At 44.9% G+C, this 14626-nt stretch overlaps 1 protein-coding gene across 2 annotated transcripts in view; it reads right to left on the reverse strand.

Annotated features, from left to right (window-relative positions):
- Nucleotides 1-14626, reverse strand: part of dgkb (diacylglycerol kinase, beta) — a gene marked incomplete at both ends in the record, with an annotated part of 171242 nt that overhangs the window by 124423 nt on the left and 32193 nt on the right. For both annotated transcript variants that reach the window (XM_083636690.1, XM_083636689.1), the window contains 4 exons: nucleotides 1124-1241; nucleotides 8656-8775; nucleotides 9788-9862; nucleotides 11359-11408. In XM_083636690.1, coding sequence (XP_083492816.1) covers nucleotides 1124-1241; nucleotides 8656-8775; nucleotides 9788-9862; nucleotides 11359-11408 — 363 coding nt within the window. The remainder of the gene's footprint in view (nucleotides 1-1123; nucleotides 1242-8655; nucleotides 8776-9787; nucleotides 9863-11358; nucleotides 11409-14626) is intronic.

The raw sequence follows: 14626 nt of genomic DNA on the forward strand, positions 1-14626 counted from the left end.
CCACTAAGTGGCGACAGTGCTCTCCAAACTAGAAAAAGCAGAGCCAAAACTGCAGGGGAACGCGCGATGAAACCATTCTCATACTGTAGAATGGATTGGCGAAAACGCTTTCGCTTTCGCGCTGATTGCTGGCGGTGAGGGATTGCAAATTTGCATAATAGATTACGGGTGGAACACACTTTGAAACACGCAGCATAAATAAGACCAGAATCGCAAAAGCTTCATCAAAGCTCTCAACCGAAACCGCAAGAAACGAGCGAGCCCATCCAGACTTGCCCAGCGGCCGCCAGCAGACAGGAGCAGCAGCAAAGCAGCAGCAGAAACGAGCTTGTGACACGCCCGCTGCAGCCAAGAAGACACACACGGAGGGAGGAGTTTGAAGGAGAGGGGTGTTTCCTGCTGTTATGGAGGAAATTACTGTTCAAAACTATTGTTTAGATGTCTGACGTCTTACTGATGCCAAAAATGAATGGTTAAAGTGACTGTTCTATCGAATTTCACAAAAAGCTATTTATCTCAGCTTAAATTTTCAGACGCTGAAACCATGCTGTATTCAAGTGCTAATGCCTACATAACTACTAACTCTACAAACTAACTCTTTTAGACAGAGAAAGCACACATTCTATTAGTTCTTTTTAGATATTTTGTGTTCACAAAATCTTAGCAGAAAATAATCCTCAGGTCTTGAAAGATGAGCCAGAATCCTCAAAAAAAACCTCTGGCAGAAGCTACCTAAAGTAAAAAAAAAACGGCTGGCAGTGAATGTGTTAAGACATCACTGATGATGTCATAGGCACTGATTTTGTGAGCAACACACACACACCCTGGTACCAATAGAGCAGGCGAGGCCACGCAGCAGCCGAGCTGCGGGCGAGGCCGCGCAGCGGCTGAGCTGCATATGCGAGCTGCAGGGCAAGCTTGGCGAGCTACAGGGCGGGCGAGGCCACGCAGTGGGCTAGCCTAGGAATTGAGCACGCGAGATGCCTATAAAATGTGCAAATAAACTAAAATAATATTGAATATGTTAAAAAGTAAATATCGGCCCAATGTATTGGCAAATTGATATATCGGTGGAACCCTAACACACTGCTGCTCCAGACATAATGGTAAGTGTGTTACTCACATGAGCAGCAGAGGCCCTGCTTGCCCAGGCCAATCAGCATGTTGAGACACAGGTTGCAGTAGGCTGGCTTGTTGAAATGCTTCAGTCTCCACACATGATGCCCGTCGTCTTTCACATTCTGCAGGGAGACGGAGCCACTGAATCATTAACCCAGTGACTGATAGACTCATCCATTCATTTATATTGATTAACCCATTGACTAATAGACTCATCAATTCATTTATATTGTGGAGGCGGAGTCAACGACTAAACGTTTGATTGATTCATTTGTCGATTAGATGTTTGATTGTTTCACTGGTTGACTGTTTACAAAAGCATTTTTATTTACTTTAGGCCACTTCCAGGCAGGTTATCCTAGTTAGTTAGTTAGTTTATTGGCAACCATAGAAATATTCACAATATATACAACTATTAAAATAATCATATAAAATACGAAAAATAAAAACAATGGGTCCAATCACATAACAGATACATAAAACTAAGATGTTTGTTCACGTTCCAAGATAGCTAAGCATTTACTCAACATAGATAGCATTTTCTTGTCCATATTTTGAAATAATACCCGTAGGTCAGTAGACTGACAATCAAAACTGTCCCGGATATCCTGGGTCTGGGGGCACAATAAAGACTGACTTCGCTGGATAGTAATATTCATTCATAAATAAAATTAAACACATGATATGGATTTCTATTGTTGTATATTGAGTGCAGCCAGGCAGTCATCCAAGTCCCCTTGGGAGTGTCGGCACCGCAGACAGAAGCTGATCAAATGCTTCCATCTAGTGGGCAAAGTATGAAGTGAAAACAGGAGTGGTGGCATTGGATGAGTCTGTGGATTACAAATGATGCAGCAGGGATGTGGATGTGTAACAGCAGTTCTCAAGCCGTGAGGGAACATGAAAACATGGAGGCTTATTACTAACATTTTAAACTTTTTTGAAGGTCCCATTTGAAAGAAGATGTCCTTGCTTCTTTGATTATAAAGGACTTGGGCGTGCTATAGAAACATCATGGACGTCTCGAAACACATGGTCCCCACATAAAGCCACACCAGCCATGTAAGGAAAGAATGCCTCCTAAGGAGCTTTTGACTTCTGTGATTTAATTTGCCTGCTCATTGTGCCACCCCCCGCTAACTGCGTAAAATGGAACATTCCAGAAAACAATCAACTGCACCAAAGATGGATCTATGCCAACATAATATCATCTTATCAGAGGTCCCGCCCCCTCAAAACAGTGCATAGTCCATGAGGGGACAGACAGAGTGGATAGAGAAGTCCCACAGAGGCTGAATTTGAGGGTTTTTTTTGCAACATAATTCATAACCTTGTTTTAAAGACCCATGTTTTAAACAGTTAAAAATAGCATGAAATGGGACCCTAAAAGTAGTGTTTATCTTGGTGAAATATGGATTTTGTTTGTGAAATGAAGAGTAGTCTTCATTTCACAAGTCTTCTAGACACACTTCAGTAGCAATGGTAGAATGATGTTAAATGAGCCATTAGATAACAGATGTAACAACATTCATGTGATTATAGTGATTAGCATGATCATAATAGTGCATACCAGAGAAGTGCTAGGAAAAGGAAAAAGATCAATGAGAGCTAAGGAGAGTGATAAAGTGAATACTACAGAGGGGAGGTGTACGAGAGGCCAAGAACAGCTTCATTTTTGGGTGCTGATGAGCCAAGAAGGTGGAAAACCATAGGGTGTGTGAGTATAAAGACAGCAGCATGTTTCAAATGATCGGTTGTACATGTAATTGGGTGCTGGATTCACATAAACAAATGTGGAACATTTAGCCAGGTCAGGTTGACCAAACAACACTTTCCATAAACGCCACGTTTCACACTCAATTTCACACATTTGTACCTGGTAGCTCCCCAGTGTAGCCACAGTCTGCTATTGGCCTGTAAACAGCTCTGCTGGGCCAGATGGAGGTTAAGTGCCTTGCTCAGAGGCACATGGCAGTTGTTAAGGGAGGAGAGAGTCTGTATAGTCATTTTCCTCCCCTCCCCTCCCTTCTGAGGTTTTTCCAGATGGTCCAGGGAGTTGAACCATTTTTAATTTAATATTTTAAGCATTCTCTTACACTGCCAGTCAGAAGTTTGGACACGCCTGCTTGGATGTACTATGTTTTTCATTCTCTTAAAGCCATTTTGATCTAAAGGCTTTTGCTTAAAATGTGAGCCTTAAAGTCGACCTGAAACTGTTCGTCACGTGCATAATGAGTCCGTTTCAGACTGAAAACATAGTTTGTCTAAGATGACAGGTTGAGAGGCGGGTCATAGTATCATGTCGATGATTTTATTTGACAATTCTGGGGACTGGATTGGGCTTTGGCCAATCCTGGCGTGTTCCGCCTCCAAATGGAGTGGTATTCAGTGTGTTGTGGCGCTCCCCTCGGGACGAGCCTTTTGACGGGAGGAGTGGAGCTCAGCGAGCCGCAGGCAACCAGCTGCCTTCGTGTTGCCGAGCGGAGAGTGCAGCACGTCGGCCTGGAATCTCCGAAGTGCGACCCCTGACAACCAAGCTCTCGGATGCGCGCGCCATTATCGCTGCTGTAATTTGCATTCTTAGAGATTATAGTTTTTGTTTTTTGTTCATGTTTCTAACAATTGGCCAAGTTAGTAGTTAGTTTATGGGATAGGAATTCTGCCAGATGACAGGCACTAGGCACCATTTTCGACTTCATTTGGAAGAGACAATTATCCTGAAATGAAGATTTGATTGACAGCTGCATGTCGTGATATGATTGGTTGAAATGGGGTAGAAATTTGATAGTACAAGGTGACGTAATAAATAAATAAATTTATAATAATAAATAAAATAAAATAAAATAAAATAAAAATAAATAAAATAATGAAATCTTGGAAAATGAACTTTTGATGTGAAAAAGTGTGAAAAACTAAAGAAATTAGATTGTTGTGATTTTGTTTGCATACATTATTAAATAGGTGCACTGCATACCCAGGTATTTGAACTAAAAGAAAAGAAAAGTCATTTTTGGGTTCAGCTCGACTTTAAATGCTTGAAATGTGTTTCTTAGACATATAAATAGTGAAGTTGATCCTATGTATGAATTTCTTTCCAAAGCCTTTAACCTTTCCATCAAGGCAAAGAGTGTTTAATATAATCTAAATCAGATTTGATTTGTTCCACACTTTTGGTCGCTGCACAATTCCATTTGTGCCATTTCATAGTTTTCATGTCTTGTGTGTGTCCAAACTTTTGACTGGTAATGTATTTTATCATTGATTCTTTGTACTGTATTGCTTCCTTGTGAGGACCCCAGACAGACTAGCTGTTATTATTTTGGCTAATTGAGGATCCTAATAAAACAATAAAACAATCAGGTACGTTTTAAACCACTTTCTGATGCCAAGCATGCTGTCCACAGTTTGAAGGCTTCAGTTATGAAGGCTAAAGAGCCTCATTGTGACTGACGTCTGAGGCAAACAAGGAAACGACAAAGCAATGTTCACTGCTCTCATTAGCTTGCTTACTCACCTTTATTGTGAAAATGACTTAATTGTTTGTCAGTTACATCAGACACCAATGGTGGCAAGCTACCACACAGGGTGATGTGTGTGTGTGTGTGTGTGTGTGTGTGTGTGTGTGTGTGTGTGTGTGCGCGCGCGCGCGCGTGTGTGTGTGTGTGTGTGTGTGTGTGTGTGTGTGTGTGTGTGTATGTGTGTGTGTGTGTGTGTGTGTGTGTTTGTGCCGGTCTACGGTGTGTGCAAATGACATGTATAGGAGAGTTGCAATTCCAACTGATGGCCAGCAGGGGCTGATAGAGGACAAAGAACAAAGATCACTTATAGGCCCTTTAACTAAAGCCCTTTCTAAAGGTGCAGTGAACTCCTGAAGATATCCAGACATCACTTGGATGGGCTGTATATAGACACAATTGTTTGATGACGATGACGATGACGATGATGATCATAATCATAATAATAATAATAATTATAGCTGCTGCACAGCAATGGGTTGTGGCCGGGCAAGTCTCAAGTCTTTAGTCACAAGTCCAAGTCAAGTCTCAAGTCTCTTATGGATGAGCTTTCTATCATCTGCTGCATGCAATCCAGTCTGCTTAGATTAGAACACTGCCGTTCATGACAGGGCTGGGGCAGAAGGCAGCAGGTTAAGTACATGGCAGTTGAACATAGAAGCGGAGAGAGTAGGGACAGTGGAGGCAGAGAGAGATAGACTGAAAAATTGCTTATTTATACTTTGGCATGTATGACATCACCGATGACATGACAGCAACAACTATGACATCACCCACCCAGTCTGCTCAGCCAGGAAGGATGACATCATTGATGACACAATCACTGATGACATCATTGATGACATCACTGATGACGTCATTGCTCAAGTGACATCACATCATTAGGTAATTAGGGCAATTATGATGCTCTTTAAGCTATACATGAGGCCAGAATTCAAAATACTGTCAAAAATTCAGTTTTTGAGATACAATTCTTGGATTTTGCACACTTCAACTACTCTGACAGCAAAATCTTGTCAATTTCTTTCGTGGAGATTCGAGCTTTATTTAGCAAGAATTTGCATTAGCTGTTTAAAGTACCATTTACAGTAAAACATTTTGATGCACTGTGGGGTCAATTTTAAATCAAACAAAAATCGGTTTAATGCTTTTGTGGAGGACAGTCTAACGATGCAGATGCTGGAGTTTGGTGTCGTTTGAAGAAAAAATGTGGGAGGAGTACGGTTTAATTCGTTTTACAGTTTTTGCAGTTTTGCGGTCTTTAGACTTCATAATTGGCCATAGGTTGCAGTGTACAAAAGTTTCTCCTCATTTGGGTCCACATTTCGATGAAAGTTGCAAAGCCTCCCGGGAGAAGAATAATAATACAGGCAAATACAATAAGTGGCCCGGCCGCTTCGCTGGCCCGGCCACTAATAATAATAATAATAATAGACAGGACATATATAGCACTTTTCTGAATACTCAAAGACGCTTTACATGAAAACAAATAACCATATAACATAAACGTACACAGATGCAGTTCAAATACAATGATAGAGGTTACAGAGTGAAAGAGCAGGGTGGAGGTGGAAGTCAAATATTGTTGGCTTTCTTGAAAAGGTGGGATTTGAGTTGGTTTTTAAAATAAGTGAATGTGTCAGAGTTTCAGATGTTAGGGGGCAGGAAATTCCAGAGGTTTGGGGCAGCGATGGAAAATGCTCTGTCCCCCAAGGTGCGGTACTTGGTCTTGGTGATGGGTTGTGAGAAGGTTAGCATCGGCAGATCGGAGGTGGCGAGTGGGGGAGTGGCGATGGAGGAGATCTGTCAGGTATGGGTGGGGCGAGATTATTGAGAGCTTTGTAAGTGATGAGGAGGATTTTGAAATGGATTCGGTGATGTATTGGAAGCCAGTGAAGGTGTTGGAGGATGGGTGTGATGTGTTCTCTGGAGCAGGTGTGGGTGAGCAACCGGGCAGCTGAGTTTAGAACATCTTGCAGTTTTTGGAGGACAGTGGAAGGGAGGCCGTAAAGAATTCTGTTGCAGTAGTCTAATCTGGAGGTGATGAAGGCATGAATGAGTGTTTCTGCGGCTGAGGAGGAGAGGGTGGGGCGGAGTCGTGCAAAGTTACGGAGGTGGAAGAAGGATGTTTTGGGTGATGTTATTGATGTGTGACTTGAAGGAGGGGGTGGGATCCATGATAATGCTGAGGTTACGGACCAGGGGGGAGGTTGTGACTGTGTGTCCGTCGATGCAGAGTGCTATGTCCGTGTCAGTCTAGTGCTATGTCCGTGTCACTAGTGCTATCTATGTCCGTGTCACTCTAGTGCTATGTCCGTGTCACTAGTGTTATGTCCGTGTCACTAGTGTTATGTCCGTGTCACTAGTGCTATGTCCGTGTCACTAGTGTTATGTCCGTGTCACTAGTGCTATGTCCGTGGCACTAGTGTTATGTCCGTGTCACTAGTGCTATGTCCGTGTCACTAGTGCTATGTCCGTGGCACTAGTGTTATGTCCGTGTCACTAGTGCTATGTCCGTGTCACTAGTGCTATGTCCATGTCACTAGTGCTATGTCCGTGTCACTAGTGCTATGTCCTAGTGCTATGTCCGTGTCACTAGTGCTATGTCCGTGTCACTAGTGCTATGTCCATGTCACTAGTGATATGTCCATGTCACTAGTGCTATGTCCGTGTCACTAGTGATATGTCCTAGTGCTATGTCCGTGTCACTAGTGCTATGTCCTAGTGCTATGTCCGTGTCACTAGTGCTGTTCATGTCACTAGTGCTATGTCCTAGTGCTATGTCCGTGTCACTAGTGCTATGTCCGTGACACTAGTGCTATGTCCTAGTGCTATGTCCGTGTCACTAGTGCTATGTCCGTGTCACTATAGTGCTATGTCCGTGTCACTATAGTGCTATGTCCGTGTCACTAGTGCTATGTCCGTGTCACTCGCAGAGCAACTCTTGTTTAGAAGGTACAGACTCACGTCCAGAGCGAGCGAGTGGGTGTGTGCTTACAAGCAAAGGATTTGTTACACTTGTGACAACGAGCATTATCAGCATCAATTAGGTAGAACCAAAGATACTTCACATTTCGTTCTCTGGTGTCTCTGCCATCTTTCTGCCTCACTCTCCCTCTGCGACTCGCTGACTGTGTGTGTGTGTGTGTGTGTGTGTGTGTGTGTGTGTATGCTGCTGTTTGCCTGCCCTGAAGCATGTGTGTCACCCCCCCCACGTCTACAATCCATGGTCCTTACACACAAGTCCCTGCGTTCAGAGAAAGAGAGTGAGACAGATATGAATTGGAAATAGGGGGGGGGGGATATATAGAGGCATACAGTATGTCTTGTGGAATTGGTGAGACATGATACAGGATACAATGCAAACGGCTCACTTTTTGGCACACCACCACCCCACGTCTCACCCCACGTGTTATCTAGCCTGGTTCAAACCATCACGGATCAAGATGGTTTTAACCAGGATAGTTTCTATCCACCTCGCCAGAATAATGCATTGAAGGCCTTTTCATAGAGTGGAGAATTGCTTTCTGAAATATATCTCTGATGTAGTCTACATTGATGTCATTAATATATCTCTGATGTAGTCTACATTGATGTCATTAAAAGTCTGTCTCGCATTAAGTTAACCCCCCCCCCACACACACACACACACACACACACAACTCTCTAGACTTCCCTCGCGTGTGGAAACAATGCCTCTTGTCTGGAAGGCTAACTCCGGAATCCCCGGACCTGATTCAACCGACATAGTCCAGAGTTCATGTCTAGAAGTGGCTTAAGAGTCCACACTCAGTTCCACTCTTTAGATGAGACTGGAAAACATCACTCAGTAGAAAACCAAATGGACTTACTGTACATGTATAGCTCTTTGTCTGAAAGTTTAGGTTTAGTTTATTGGCACGCCCATACTAAAGCAACTGACAAGCAAAGAGAAAAGATTACAAAGACACACAACTGAATGTCACAAAACAAACCAGGGAAATCAATAAAAATATCCCCCTGCTTCATGTTTTGTTCTCACCGTTTCCAGGCCCAGCAGCACCAGTAGAGGGATGGTGGTCATGCCTCCCTGGATCCACTCCTCCAGGGACACGGTGCCGTCGTGGTCATAGTCGATCTCCTGCATCATCTCCTGCAGGATCTACAAACCAAAACAATCGGTCAGAAGAACCCGAAGGGATGGGGAGATCATTTGAGATTTATGGAATGTGAAAAACTTTATTTCTAATACACAAATGTGTTAAACTTTGTGATAAAAGCCTTGTCTTGTCAAAATCATGACTATTTTCAGCCCCTAGGCTTCTTCCAATTCACAATTAAGTAAAATAAGGGGAAATAAAAAATCATCGTTTAACATCAACGTTCACCATTCTGCTTGTTTGTATGTACAGGGAGCAAACGCTTATGATGAGTAAGGGACTGTTAATTAGGAACTGATAAAAAAAAAGAATGATTTATTTCTTTTCAGCTTTCAGAAATGAGATGCAATGGTCTGGTGAGAAGCCAGTTGAGAGACACTAGAGTTTTGTTTGACAATATACTGTAATTTTGGATCATTTGGTTCCACTCTTTAAGAGAGAACTGGCTGGCCTGGGGGCACGGTGGAGCAGTGCTAAGCACTGTCGCCTCACAGCTAGAAGGTCCTGGGTTCGATTCCCACCTGGGACGCTGTGAGCGCTGAACAAGTGTGTGCCCGTCCGCATGTCCTCGAGTGCCCACTGCCCGGGTGGGGTCGTCAAAAGGGCCTTTCTGTGTGGAGTTTGCATGTTCTCCCCGTGCCCCCTGGGGGTTTCCTTCATATAGGAACCCCACACCAAAACATGCAATATCCTGGTCGCTGAAGTGGTGCCTCCTCTGGTCGTTCGGGGCGCCTGTTCGGAGGGAGGGGAACTCGTTGGAATAGCGTGATCCTCCCACGCTATGCTATGTCCTACCGGTGAAGCTTCCCCTGTCAGGTCAAAAGAAGCGGCTGGCTACTGCGCATGTCTCAGAGGAAGCATGGAGCCAGTTTTGGCTCTCCCCAGATCAGCAGAGGGTGGAGCAGCAACCAGGATAAATAAATTAAATTTAGCACTAATGGGGGATACAAAATTTGATACAAAATGGTTCTATAATGGCTGCCACTGACATATTATTACTCATTTCTCTCTTACTGGTTTCAGTTCAGTCACGTCCCATTCCAGGTACTCAGCCACATGCATCATCTGGGAGATAATGTGCTCCAGCTCCTGCAGTCAGACCACAGACAGTCATTTACAGGCACAGAAATATAGTGTTTCTCTTACTGTATATTGCAGCCTACAAGTTGATGCCACTCAAACATAGTGTATTTGGTGTAAATAGACTGATAAACAGCGTGTAACAGCCCATTTGGAATGTCATTCTTGTGCACAGTGCTAAACAACAAAGGCAGCGTGGGAAGCGCTCCAAGGTTGATGGTTTAATTATAATGGTTGCTCATTTTTTGGGCAGGAGTGGAGGGCGGTTGCAATTACCGTATTGTCTAGTGGCGGACTGAGTCACTATGATGCATTTTGGACTACTCTAATAAGTCAAGTAGGTATCACTCGTAGTCTGTGTCGAGTCACAGTCAAGTGTAAATGAGTTCAACTTCAAAATGAGAGAGGGACAATGAGTCGAGTGCACACGTGTAAATACTGTAATACTCGTGTTAGAAAAAGCCTTTAACTTGTGAGTTATTTGAAGAGCTTTACCGGCAAAATACTAACATTTTTGGTGATAGAGCAAAGGTGAATATTGGAATTTTTGAGCAACCGATCTCAATTAACACTAGTTTTTGAGAAAACATTGAGTGTATTGGAATGATAGCCTGGTAAACACTAGGGCTGTGAATCTTCACTGGCCTCACGATTCGATTACGATTCATCTGTCAACGATTCGATTCGATTCCACGATGCATCACGATGCATCTCGATACAGCTCAAAGTATTGCAGCTCCAAGTATCAAATCCTCAATTTTCTGTACTATTACTGCACATGGCTACTTTTTCATCAATTAATACACGCAGTCAGATAAATATCAAGGCCCTTTTTTTACTTAGAAAGTGCTTTAAAATCGGAATGTCAACAGAAATTTAAACAAACGATTCAACGATTCATCTGTCAACGATTCGATCCGATTCGATTCACATCGAATCGCGATGCATCGATTATACGATTAATTTTGACACCCCTAGTAAACACATCCTGATAACGTGATCTTACATCCTGTTTCGCTCTACAGTACGCATCAGTCTGGACTTCCAGCCTTCAGTGGGCGGGAGTACTTGCCTTGACAGACAACATCTTCAGCCAATCAGCGGCGTCAAATCCACTCAGAAGAACAGCAAAAATGTATTTTCCACCGAGGAACTCTGCTGGTGCATAAGCTTGTTCTTGTTTAGCTGATGATATTGAGTCTATCTCTGCAATAACTGCACTTATGGCTTTGTTTACTCTACTAACGTTAACGTTACCGCTCATTGCTTTGGGAGTCACCATTACTGTTTTGCCCTGATTGGCCGGTTACGGCGCTGGTCCCTGATTGCTGATTGGCCTGTGGGACTTTGTAATTTCTGGAAATCCCTGGGGGTGGTTGGAAGGCCAGACTAATCCCTGGAGCGAAACAGAATGAGTTCATGTGATGAGGTTGGTTTTAGTGTACCAGGCTATTGGAAGGAATGAGGGCTTTCAGTGTTGAATGTGAATTAGAATGATTTCTTACCGAGCTGTCCAAAGACCCGTTCCCATCTGTGTCATAGAGGCGAAACATAACTGTGGGGAGAGGGGAGAAAAATCCAGGCTATAAACACCTAGGACACTTGACTCTTTGAAGTGAAGTGAATAGTCAAAGCAGTGTTGACAGGAGAAGCCACTGCTCTCGTTGTTCGGTGAATGCCACAAGGCAATAAAACAGATCTCACAACACGTGTACTGTAGGCATCTGAATGCGGCAATATTAACTGCCCCCCAATCACCACTCAAATGTGTAACCATGGCAACAGACGGCTCCCACACCACAGCCGTGATTGGCTATCGCCCCCAACTGGTGATGCGTCAACAGCCCTCAGTCCCAACATAACGTTTTGTGTCGTTGAGTCGTGACAACAACAACAATAACAAGACCCCTGGCTGCAGATCATTTCCATAATAATGGCTATACTTAGAGGTGCTTCCAGTCCCCGGTCACAACAACCCAGACTGGTGATTTCATACAGAGCTGATGTCACACGGTGGTTAGTCAGGCCTCTAACGAGGAGCTAATCGTCAGCTTCCTGTGGGAGTGTGGCCCGGACCGGTGGGGCAAACGGAAGGGGAAGTGATGTCGGTGCCTGGTGGTGGGTGGGTGGGTTTGGGTGGAGGCTGGCTGCCGGTGGGGCTGGGAGGTGTTTGTGGTGACCCAAAATGGACCAAGAAAGGCGGTAGTGTGCAGGGGAACTCGAGGATTAGTCTTTAACCTCTGACTTTGCAGCATGAAGTGGGTTGGACTCAGTAAAATCTCTCTAAACTGAACACCAGAGGGGGCTGAGTGTTCTCCATTAAAGCTGAGGCGGGCTAAATCAGTTCAGTCTTTTTAAATCTCTTCTGAACCCCTTTTTTTGAATAAGAAAATGGATGGGAAGTCTTTGTAAATATACATTTATAGTTCCATTTTCCAGTCAAAGCCAGTATTGCCCTGTTGAATGTCTGAGCCAGATGTGTTGGTACAAACATTTCTTACCGTGTGAAATAAAAGATTTTTAATTGTTGTAAATAATGAGACCCTGCCTTGGACTATTTTGTTCCTGCGAAGTAGTGTTTTTGATAGGATCTAAGACTAAATATATACATACAAAGTCTTTCTATGCATAATTCAGTTGTTATACAAGAGAAAGAGCACCTGTTGATTCTGCACTAATGACGCAAATGCAATGCCTTACCTTCTGGTTTTGTTTCTTGGGTTATTTTTTATTTGTCCTTTATTTATTATTGTCAAATTTTTATTGATTAACTTCTATGTAATCTCTTGTTTTTATGGGACATCTTCTATCTTTATAGCCACTTTGTAAACTTTAATTATGAAAGCCTTGTCTAAAAGTTATACGAATAAAGTTTATCATTAGTATTACTAGCAGCCCTCGGACTGCTACTCACTCAACCAGGCCAACCCCCCGCCCCCCCCCCTAATTACAGTTACATTGCGAAACCCGCCTCTCTGGGCGAGGTCTCGCCGTTCTCCATTAAAAAAGAACGTATCCATCACTGAACTGGACCTCAATCTCGCTCCCATGTCATCCTTTGAATACCTAGCCTTTTCACTCCCCAATTCCATAACTGCTCTACTCCTCTACCGCCCCCCCCCCCAAGCCACACCCCTCTTTTCTGTCTGAACTTTCTGAACTCGTCACCATCGCTTCCTCTCTTTCCACCCGCATCCTACTCACTGCACCGGCGACTTTCACATTCACGTCGACCAACCCAACTCCAACCTCACATGTGACTTCCTCTCTGTCCTTGACTGTTTTCACTTCACCCATCAACTTCCCCACATACTTGACTTACTGGGGAATCGCACTGGTTGCATTTGTGTTGCGTTGCGGCTGTGCTCCGGTTTTGCTACGTGCTCTGTGCTGCGCCAACACTAACCGGCTGCGTGCAGAGCACGTCACGGCTCCGCTCCGCCAGACAGCTAGAGTGACGAGACCGACAAGTTCTCGCGGTGAAATCGCGCGAGACAATTTGTATGTGGGATAAATACAACGACAAACAGGCAGAAGATCATTGTTCCCAACTGGAGAAGCAGAGGAGGGGTGGACTTGCTTGGTGTTGTCCTTGTAAAAAGGATGTGTCGTGTCATATATTATTTTGTGGTTTTCCACTTCAATTATGAACTTTTCCTCATACATGTTTGTCCTCTGGCTTGATATTGAATGCTGTAAACACCTCTGCCCTGTTGATTCCATGCCTGGCTCCGCCCAACTTGCTGCAGCTTTGCTCCGACATCCGTGAAAAATAGAAGCCTTGCGTATCTTTTTCGGAGAGCTCCGGATCGTCGGAGCTGGGACGGAGTAGACACGCAACCGCAGCGGAGTAGGTGGGAGTTGACACAATGATTAGAGTGGAAACGTATCGGCTCCGAAGCCGTACCGCAGCGCAGACGGACCGAACACGGACTCAGTGGAATGTGGCTGTTAGTCTGCTCTGCCTCCCTACCCATATCCAACCTACACCCTCTCTCATTTCCACTCTCTGACCACCACTGTATCCTCTTCTCTGGCCCCCTGCCCTCACCCCTCTCTGACCACTCTGTATCCTCTTCTCTGCCCCCCTGCCCTCACCTCATCACCCCCAACAAACCTCTTCTCTGCCCCCCTGCCCTCACCCCATCACCCCAACAAACCTCTTCTCTGGCCCCCTGCCCTCACCCCTCTCTGACCACCTCTGTATCCTCTTCTCTGCCCCCCTGCCCTCACCCCATCACCCCAACAAACCTCTTCTCTGCCCCCCTGCCCTCACCCCATCACCCCAACAAACCTCTTCTCTGGCCCCCTGCCCTCACCCCTCTCTGACCACCTCTGTATCCTCTTCTCTGCCCCCCTGCCCTCACCCCATCACCCCAACAAACCTCTTCTCTGCCCCCCTGCCCTCACCCCATCACCCCAACAAACCTCTTCTCTGCCCCCTGCACTCACCCCTCTCTGACCACTCTGTATCCTCTTCTCTGCCCCCCTGCCCTCACCCCATCACCCCAAAAAACCTCTTCTCTGCCCCCTGCCCTCACCCCTCTCTGACCACTCTGTATCCTCTTCTCTGCCCCCCTGCCCTCACCCCATCACCCCAAAAAACCTCTTCTCTGCCCCCTGCCCTCACCCCTCTCTGACCACTCTGTATCCTCTTCTCTGCCCCCCTGCCCTCACCCCATCACCCCAACAAACCTCTTCTCTGCCCCCTGCCCTCACCCCTCTCTGACCACTCTGTATCCTCTTCTCTGCCCTCACCCCATCACCCCCAAC

The sequence above is a fragment of the Poromitra crassiceps genome, assembly GCF_964638095.1.
Source record: "Poromitra crassiceps genome assembly, chromosome: 1".
NCBI classification, from domain to species: domain Eukaryota; kingdom Metazoa; phylum Chordata; class Actinopteri; order Beryciformes; family Melamphaidae; genus Poromitra; species Poromitra crassiceps.